The sequence below is a fragment of the Dufourea novaeangliae genome, unplaced genomic scaffold (genome assembly GCF_001272555.1).
Source record: "Dufourea novaeangliae isolate 0120121106 unplaced genomic scaffold, ASM127255v1 scaffold101, whole genome shotgun sequence".
NCBI lineage: Eukaryota > Metazoa > Arthropoda > Insecta > Hymenoptera > Halictidae > Dufourea > Dufourea novaeangliae.
In genome coordinates this window covers 3,247,645-3,258,288 of record NW_015373989.1, presented here as the reverse complement: position 1 = coordinate 3,258,288, position 10,644 = coordinate 3,247,645, and the positions used below count along the sequence as shown (strand labels likewise).

General features: G+C 50.0%; 1 protein-coding gene across 1 annotated transcript; it reads right to left on the bottom strand.

The window, feature by feature from the left end:
• Positions 1-5,598: 5,598 nt before the first annotated feature.
• LOC107187669 (protein toll) lies at positions 5,599-9,324 on the bottom strand. Its single transcript, XM_015575811.1, has one exon. The coding sequence runs from the start codon at positions 9,322-9,324 to the stop codon at positions 5,599-5,601; it is 3,726 nt and encodes a 1,241-aa protein (XP_015431297.1).
• Between the last annotated feature and the right edge of the window lie 1,320 nt (positions 9,325-10,644).

Below are 10,644 nucleotides of genomic sequence, written 5' to 3'. Positions count from 1 at the left end.
CGCCGGTTTCGATTCGCTCGGTAGCGGCAGGTTGCGATATCGAGGACTTTTTTTCGGACTTGTCCCGGTAAATTACACGTCGATAGAAAGGGGGGGATGTGCTTTCAACGTGAAGGCGAGGCGGCGGCGTCGTCTCGTCCTGCGATACGTTGTTAAGGGCTTGTTAATTACAAAAGTGGCAGAACAGGATCGCCGCAAACTCGTGGAAAGAATACACGGGACTCGTTACTCGCCTCGACGATACGCCCAGTCCGGGCCGAGAAACGACCGATCGCGATTTTGTTGTCCCTGTCTTTCTCCCAGGATGTCTAACGTACCCTCATAAACGCTTAATAATACCCCGATAAGATAAGTAATTGAATCGGTCGAATACATTCTAACGATCGTCCAACGGAGATATATTGTATGTATGTAGGTATATGTACGTTCGATCGCTCACGGTCGAATTTATCCATGTGAAATTTGCAATTCATATTTTCCATAGTTGTTCGGCTGGTTGGTGCTGTGCGGTTCGGCTCTTTTCCATGCGGGTACTCGCGATTCTACCATAGGACTGTCGAGATAGAGAGAGAGAGAGAGAGCATCCCGTTTTTGCACCACGTGAGAATGGTCCATGCTACCCCCACGAAGTAGATACTTCAATTATTCAAGCGTGCACTTTACGTAATTATTCGTTTCCGCTCGAACAAATTGTTATTGCCCCCTCGTAAAATGGACGCAAATATTCGCGGGGTGTGGGGGTAATTTTATCGACGTTAAAGCAAACCCGTTGAATTTATCAAAGGTATATTATAACTTGTCATTCCCGTAGTGCTCTGTTCGGATTGTTTTCTGGTCCACACTCGATACGATCGTGACATCCCCCTATTTGCTGAGCCAACGTTTTCACCGAAACTGCAACCCCTTAATACCTAGTGTTGCATATTCTGTCGTTGGTTAATATCTGACTTTAATCAGGACGGATACGTAGTTTCACTGATGTGTAGTAGATCTCCACGTTTTCAGTTGAGAAATTCCAGTACTTCCTACAAAGATAAATAAAAAAATAAAAACATAAGTCTGCTTAATATCGATGTTTTCGACTTCAAAATAACAAGATACAACATATATATCAGTCGCACAATATTCAAATAACGATTTAAAGATCTGGACGTTGAAGGGTTAAGACAAGTCCGTCTTGGGTAGGTACGGTTCGAACGAACATACAGTTCAGTTCGAATAACGATTACGTAATTTCCAGTATACATGTTCTATCCCCGCTGTCGAGTTTAATCTTCCAACGGTGGAAAACGTTCAAACGAGGATAATCGAAGTTCTTCGGTGTCCTTTCACGCCGTGTGCAAATGAGATCTCGGTGCACGCATCGCGATGTTCGATTCATTGATTGGCGGACGATGATTGTTCTAGGCTCCGGTGCCTCGCATCGCTACCAGCGAACGTTACTCGAGACCTTAGGAAACCGCGATCACAATTATTACTGAAAACGACGGGCGCACAATGCGAAACTCTCTCCGAATGCCATTAAGCAAACCACAAAACGCGCTGCTCGGCGTGTTGCGCTATGCTGCTGGGTGGGACTATCTCTGTTTCTCTTTCTCTACCTCTGTTTCTCTTTCTCCCTCTCTCACGGTACTTCCATAATTCACGTAATCGTGATTGTACACCGGTCCGTGACACATATTTGCGTTATTCATAATATCGCGGCGGGGTGGCCGCAACCGCGGCTTTTGCGTCATATCTCCGAGCGCGCATCGATGCAATCGCAGCCCGATTACTCGAGCGAGCAATCATAGACGCTCGATAGACGATATCGCGACCAGTAATATTGACCATCTGGCAATCTTAAAAATTACCTGACATTTCGTTCACGACACCTATCGACGTTCCACTCCCTGGAAATTAAACTCCAACCGGTGCGCAGTGGAGAACTTTGAATTAAGACGACGCGGTCGAACGGGCACAGAACTTCACGGAACCGCGTCTAATTCAATTATGACGACCGGCCAGACCCGCCCGAAGTTTCGGTTTTATGTAAACACTTTGCCGAGAGAGCAGCAGCGGGATTGGGGTAATGTGTGTACCGATCAAATTTGCTGAGCTCGTTTGACTGCTGGCCCAGTTACGGCGACCGCGAAGTGTCCATTTAGGAAGATCGTTGCTTTGCCCGAGTTACTGCTCGCCTAGGAGTCTTTTTCACCGTTCAGGTGCTACAGGCTGGGAATCCGTGGGTGTGCTGAGTGGAACGAAATTTTCTGGGGCATGTTCGGGGAACGTATCCTTCGATGATGTTGAAACAACGATGGCATTGAGATACGTAGTCTTTCTGTGACGTCAATTTTTCTGCACGCAGAGCCAAGTGTTTTATGGGGTTAGATCACCTTGGAGGCCCGAAAATAATACGTGAGATTTTGGCGAAATTATGAAACAAATGAGATGACACTTTTAAGTGCTCTATTCTATGTGCCATGTGGTGTATAAGAAAATGTTGTTACTGTTCTTTTTAAACGAAATGGCAGAGCTGGTGTTCTTTTTTTCTTGCCATAGATGTCCCGTATGCTTTGACCTAGGGCAAACTATAGATAAATTTTATTTATCTATGTGATATTTGCTATAGAAACACATAGGGATTTCACGATTCATTGAAAACTTTTCTGGCTACAGACAATTTTAGAAAAAAAACTTTATCGACTGAAACTGTTACTCTATACTGTAATCTTTCTTTGATGAACTTAACCTTGGTCACTCATTGACTAACCTTGGTGTAGTTTTGGGGGATGATAGTGCTGATGAACGTATTATTCGTCATTAGTGTTCGAAATTTTCTTCGGATCGATACCAGCCTTGAACACGAAGAGCTGATTGGATCCGCGATGAAAATGAAAAATGACATTTCATATGTTACGACGTAATAAATCATTCTTCATTAAGTGGATAACTGTGTTTCAAAGGATCTAATGGCAATATAAATTCTGATGAGCATTGGCCTAATTGATCTCGAAATAAAAGAAGGATTTTGTAATAGTTCCAAGATTCTTAAGTGCTTCATTGCAACGACTTTATATTATTGGACAACACGGACTATTCTCGTTTCTTTGACTTACCCCCGGGGCAAACGAAGCGAGTTTAATTATTTCCGATCGATAAACGGCAGTGAACTACCCGCCATTCGAATTCACCGGATCCAGGTTCCATTTGGTTCTCTTTCTCCACCGCCCCCCCCCCTCCGTGCAAATAACGTTGTTGTTCTTGCAACGAGGAATGATCAAAGACAGTGAAGGCGAACGGAGGGCTCCGCCGAACGGTCTTTTACCAAACTATCTGATTTCTATTACAATGAGGCCGGGCGGCCTCCTCATTACTTATTCCGTCGTTGTAACGGTAACGAAACGTGATGACAATGTAAACAGACGTGACTCGATTAGCATAAGGTATTGTCTCCGCGGTTGAAATTCGCCTCCCGAAAGGCAGACCGGGCTGGTTGCTGCGACAGGAAGTTTCTATATTTTTACCTCGTCGAAATCGAAAACTCTCGAAGAAAAATTGAATTTCTCGTTAATCCCATATCGTGTCTACTGAATTGATTACATCTAATCGAGGGGGAAAGGTGTCGGAACACGGGACTCGGAAAAATAACAAGAAAGTAGACGTAGGTGTTACGAAAAACATAAAAATAGAGCATTTTATTGTTTCAGTCACAGATCTTTATTCTAATAATATCTTTCACGTTGTCTCGGACGAGGGGGGTGGGCAATAGTTCTGCGGGACAAGAGAGCCGCTTGCGAGGAAAGCTAAAGAGGAAGAAGTAGTTGTTCCACGTTTGTACATTATATTTCAATTATTTATAGCGGTACTTTCCCTGCGTGACGCGCATTTTGAATTCGACGGTCGCAGTTAACACGGTCCTGTTCTCGCTTGACGAGGGGTTTGAGCGGGTTGGGGTTGGAAGGGCCGCGGATTGCACGTGAACGTGTTTGATTCATCGTTCGCCAGGGGGGCGTGGGGGGTGGAAGGGGTGAAGGTATAAAGCTTCAGCCGCACAAATTTCTCTACATCTGTCGACGTAATCGTACGATTAATCGTGTTCTGTCGCGCGGCGGCAAGAAACGAGCGGACTGCCGAATTCAAATACAAAAATAAAACGAAAAACAAAAAAAAAATGATAAAAGAGTCGAGAGAAAAGAAGAGTAGTGTCAAGTATGTATATGTGTGTGTGTTCATGTTTGTGGTTCGCGCGTGGGAGATCGCGAATGTGGGGAAGAGAAGAAACGCTCGCGCGTCCGTTCGGCCGCGAGTAGTCACGCGAGGGTCCCTTGTGTGTGAACGCTCGCGGACGAAATAAATAAGAATTAGACGCACGCATATAATAATACTTTACAAATCGTCGTCACGCCCACGACGACGACACGACAATGGGCGGAGCGTGTCCGCTCGGCGGATGGACGGCTAAAAGCTTCTATATATGTATATAACCTGGATCGAGGATTCGCCGTTTAGCCAGTCTAAGTACAATTAAATTACACATCGAGATAGCCTACGATTAGGAAGTGGTATCACTGTCAGCCTGCTAGCGCGCAGAGCCACTGAAGGGTGAGGGGGTTGTTGGTCACGAACCGCGGCTCTTTCGCGATTCCACCGTCGACGAGGTTTACGACCCAAAAATTCCCGTCACGACTCTCTCTCTCTCTCTTGAGCCTCGCATCTTTTTTCGATCGATTCACAGAACTGTTTCTGGTATTTGTAACACCTAGAGCCGACGATTCAGGACCGTGGACGCGTTTTCCACGCGGTAACGAGCAAGCACGCGTCGTAACGATTTATTCGCCATCGTTCGATTCCTCGAAGTCCCGTTCGTACGACCACGAAGAATCGAGGTTGCTACCGTGCTCCTTACCGCGATAGGACCGCGCAGTAACGTATAGAACAGATTCAGAAATGATAAAAAGAAAAAAAAAAAAGAAACAGAATGGCACACGGGCGAGCGTGCCGCCAAGTACGAGCCGCAAGAATCTCTCTTTATCCCGACGAGATTATTTCCATGCGCTGTTATCCCTAATAAACGAGCCGCGGAAACACACAGTGTGTTCGATGACGGAACAACGGCCGACGTATACGTATATTTACAACGGACTTCTCTCTTTTTTTTTTTAAGCTATCTAGACAACTCACTGGGTAGACTCGCTGCAACGTACACAGACACACCGGGGGGGACGCTATAATGTCTCGTATATATCCCATTTTTCACGAGGAAGCACCTTAAATATACATATATTTATATATGTTCACTCCCATTTCGAACGTCTATTTACAACACTCCTACATTCCGTACACTTCGTATCTCGTCGATGCATGTACATATATAGAAATCCTCGCTGTATTTACACTCTATCCTTATGCCGACGTTATTGCACCGTAGTGAAATGCACTGTATAACCCTGGGGTAGCCGCCCAGCACCGCGATTCTCTGTTCTCCTCGTCGTTCGAATTCACGGGCGACGCCCACTCGAGAATAAAACCATGATCCGTACACCATATACGCACACATACACACATATACACGCGTACACACAGACACACACGCGAGAAAGCACACCACGGAATTTATATGTGCACGGAGACCGTACGCGAACCATTGGACGTCCTGTTGTTGTGCTGCCGTCGGACCGGCGGCGGCTGCCTCGTCCTCTGCGTGGTGGTCCTCTGGTTGTTGGGCACGTCGGGCAACGCGAACCGTAGTTTCTCCCAGAACAGTTTGTCGCCCCATTGCAAGTACGTGTTGGTCTTCAGATACAGCCGTATGTCCGGATCGAGATCCCTCTGGTGTACATCGCCGACCAGAACCAATATCAGCCTGCGTCTACGATCGCGTAACACCTGATGGTGAGCCGATTTGAAGTCGAAACGACACCACTCGGATTTGATGAAGTTCTCCGAGAGCACCATGATCGTTCGCCTGGAGGACTCGACCGCCTGCACGATAGTGTCGGCTATGAAGCTACCGACTGGAAAGTCCCTGTAGTGCAGGCATAGCTTGTACGATGGATTCCCCATCTCGAGGACTGGCGCGAGTTCCTCCGCGACGAACGCCTCGTCCTTCGAGCTGTAGCTGACGAACGCGTCGAAGAGCTTGTCCCTGTCGTCACGGTCCACCTCGTGGTTACGGTAGAATATCCTGACGCCGAAACGCGAATGGAACCACACACGTAGCTCCTGACGGAACACGAACGCCAGCATGCACAGCAGCACAACGAGCAACGAGCCGACCAGAGTGGCCACCAACAACGGAAGATAATCCTGCAGGACCTGTTTCTCGATGATGGTCTTCGTATAGTTACGATGCAATTCGTTGTCGATGCTAGCCGAGCCCGAGCACACAGCGGTGTCGTTGCTGTTCTCGCGATCACTGTCGTACGCCACCGAGAAACCGAACTCGTTGTCCGCGAACACATCGTCACCGAACGCCTCGAACTCCGTCACGTTGTAGACGCATCGCAACGTGGACGCGTCCGTCACACGAACGTTAGGTCCTTGTATCCACTCGCGGTAACTCTGCAGATAGTCGCACTCGCACGACCACGGGTTCCCGGACAGGCTGACCTCGATGGACGCCGGTAACGTCCACACGGCCAGCGTGGTCAGACGATTGTTCTCCAGCCGAAGGACGTGCAACGATCTCAGGGACGCGAACGTGTCGTTACCGATCGACACGATCTTGTTACGTTGCAGGTAGAGCTGCCTGAGCGCGTCCAGACCGTCGAACTCGTGTCCCCTTAGCTCGCGTATCCTGTTGTCCTGGAGGTGAAGGTCCTCCAAGTCCCGGAGGCCGTTGAACGATCGGTTCTGCACGATGTCGATGTTCGAGGAATTAAGGAACAAGACCTTGAGCTTCTTGCGGCCGATGAACGCGTGACTGGAAACGACGCGCAGGTCGTTCCCGTCCAAATAGAGCCGGGTCGCGTCCATCGGGATCTGTTCGGGTAGTTTGCTGACGTGACCGCCCTTCGAGCAATCGACAACGTTCGCCGACCACGATTGATCGTGGTAACACGTGCAGTTTAACGGGCACGTCATTTCGCAGTCGCAGGCGTCGAAGTCGCAACAGTGACATAGGGTGAAGCAATGTGTATCGTATTTGCAGAGAAATTGGGAATGCGAGGCTTCGACCAATGGGACGAACGCGTGTTCCCGATCGTATAGTAGCTCGCAGTAGATACTCTCCAGATCCATCACACGTGGTTGCACCCTGGTTTGGTTCTGTCTGTTCACTCGTTGCAGCCATTCCATGGTACAGTCGCAGAGATATTGGTTGTCACCGATGTAAAATTCCGGCAGCGGTTTCTCGGGCGGTACAGCGCTGATTCTTAATGCGTACGGTTCCAAGTTACGTATATGATTCCCCTTGAGATCGACACGAGTCAGGTTCGGTTTCTTGAAGAACGAGTAGCTCTGTACCTTCGAGATCTGATTGTCGTTCAAGTATAACCGTTCGACGCTCATCGGTATCGCGTTACCGGTAATCTCGGTCAGCTTGTTCTCGCTCGCGTCGAACGTGCTCAACTGTAGCTGGCTCTCGATCTCGAAGTAGTTGCCCAGTTCCTGTATCTCGTTCGAATGTATGTCGAGCCACTGCAACGTTTTCGGTATCATCGCGTAGTCGAACCACTTCAGTTTATTGTCGCTGACGTTCAACCAGACCAGATTCGGCAGATTCATGAACAGACCGGCTATGTCGGTCAATTGATTCCCATCGAGACGTATCGCCTGGAGATTCAGGTTCTCGTCGAATGTGCCGGGTTCGATGTACTGTATCCGGTTCATCGCGAGATTTAATATCTTCAGCTCCTTGATACGATCGAATACGCCCTTGGTGAGATTGCCGATATGATTTTCGGTTAATCGAAGCCCGTAAAGCTGCGCCACGTGGTCGAACGTGCCGGTCGGTATCTCCGAAATGAGATTCTCCCCGAGGTCGAGGGTTCGCAGAAGGGGAGTGGCTTTCAGCGCGTCAGGCACGGACTTCAGCTGGTTACGGTTCAGGTGGAACTCTTGCAGGGACGAGGCGTTTCTCAGGGAGCCCGGGTGTATCGTGTGCAGCCGGTTGTTGTCCAACGAGAGCAAATTCAGCACGTACAGTCCGCTCAGCGTGGTCGCGTCGATAACAGTCAGTAGATTATCGCTGAGCAGCAACGTGTGGAGATTATAGAGCGCGGAGAACGTGTTCTCCGGCAGGCTCTCGAGATGATTCTCCTGCAACCGAAGTATCTGGAGGCTGTAGAGGTCGCGGAACACCGTCGGATCCAAACGAGCGATACGATTGTTCGATAGATCGAGCACCACTAAACGTACCAAACCACTGAACGTAGCCGCGTTCACCCACTCGGCGGTCAACTCGTTGTGCGCGAGATCGAGCACCAACAACTGCGTGAGTTCACTGAACAAACCGGGTGGCAACACATTCAACGTATTATTCCTCAGATGAATCTCCTGTATATTCCTCGCGTCGCTGAAGAGCTCGGGCGGTAGGCTGGCGAGTCGATTGTCGGCGAGCCTCAAGATGGCCAACGATGAGAGGCCCTCGAACGCGCGATCCGCCATGAAGCTGATGGCGTTGCATCGTAGATCGAGACTGTGCAGCCTGGTGAGGCCCGAGAACGCGGCGCTCGGTAACGATTCGATGCTGTTGTTGCTCAGATCCAGTTCCTTCAGGTTCGACAGACATCTGGCGGCGCCGTTGAAGCGAAAACTCGTCACCTCCCGTAGCCGATTCCGCGTCAGGTTTAGGATCTCGAGGTTGATCAACGGGCAGAGCGCGCCCTCCGGTATGCTCCACATGTTGTTCTCCCCGAGATCGAGTTTCTCCAGTTGCCGCAACTCGTCCGTGAACGCGCCTGCCGACACGTCCAACGCCATCGCCGACCAGTCGGTGTTGTGCGTCCTCACGGTCAGATTCCGTAACTCTTTCAGCCCTTTGAACGCTTCGTCCGATAGATTGCCGATTTTACAGTACTCGATCACCAGCTCCCGTAGCTCGACCAACGGTCTGAAGCTGCCAGCGCTCAAAGAGCTCTGATAGAACAACGCGTCGCTGCATTCCAGTCGCAATCGAACCGTATGTTGTGGTTGTATCACGCTGAAATTCGTGTTCTCCAGCTCGCTGTTGATCGTTCGTAAACGGCAGACCAGGGATACGTCATCCTCGGTGTCGCCGGTCGCGACCCACTTGCACTCGTCCGGCGCTTTGTACCTGAGCGCTTTGCTGAGGGACGCGCCGAGGACACCGAATATCGTGCCCAGTAATATGGCGAAGAAGGCAGGACTGCCCCGCATCTTTCCGCCCGTGCCTCCACTCTCTCAATCTTCCATCAAATCCCGGTTCGTGATCGCGGTACACACACACACACGCGCGCGCGCGCGTTCCACCCCGAGGCGGCGACTTCCTATCTGTCGCGAAACCGGCCGCGATCCATTTAAATCCTGGAGACCGTAACGATCGTTTTTTCTTTTACCTCACGTCGTCCATGTCACTGCGATCCTCTCGGTTCACCGGCGGAGAACGGTCTCATCTCGGTAAAGCGTTTTCAATCTTAATCGCGGTTACGTTTTCAACCCGAGAGATTCTTCTTCTTTACCGATCCTCGGACCAGCTAAGCTCTATAATATAATCCTGGAGATTTCATCCTTGAGACAGTGTATCCGGAATGGTGAACGTCGACACACAGGGTACACCAAGCTGGAAGATATATATGTGTGTGTGTGTGTGTGTGTCTGCTTTGTACGTGTGTTTGCTCGCTCGCGTGGGTTCATCGACCTCTACGAGGATTATCGATATATACACCCTGGCGAGAAAAATCCTTCCCGAGGAACGACGAAAACTCACGGGGCCGCGTTCAGATACACACACGGGTATTATACGGCTCCGGTAAGACCCACGGTTCTCCGAGGACTGGTTGGCAAGTTGTAAGGCCCGAACTGGCACCGCTACCCTCGCCCCTCCGCCCACCCTGTACGTGTTTCTCCTCGCCGCGCCGCCCGTCCCAGCCGTCCTTCCTTCCCCCACCACGCGGGACACCTTCTCTCCTTCGTCGTCGTAGTCGTCGTCCACCGTGGCCGGGGCCCGACGTTCTGGCAAGCCTATAAAAACAAGACAGGTACACTCTCCGGGGCCCTTACAGTGGCTCCTCAGCATCTGCAGCCTCCATCCACCACGTTCTTATTTTCCTTGTCCCTCCCGACCTTTTTCAGCTCTACTCGTCCTCGTTCTACTCGTTCTCCCGTGGCTGGGCCCCCTCCCGACCCCTTCCTCCTTCTCATGCACAGACACATACACACACAGACGCGAAACACATACACTCTCACACCCCGCATCTCGTGTTCCCTTGGCTCTACCTCGTTCTCTGGCTCTTCCCCTCCTACCCCCTTTCTCTCTATCCCTTTTGCCGTATTGCCGTTCGATTCGTCCGTGAAACCTTGCCTCACCGTCATCTGTTCTCACATCGTTTCTACGATTCTGTCACGAAGAATGAAACCTCGAAAAAGAATGTTTGCTCAATGCCTTTGTGCGAATCCCGTTCCCATTCGCATTCCAGTTGTCGCGAGTCCCCGGCTAGTATTTTGCAACTAGCCGTTCCTCTTTTTTTTTCTCTCTCT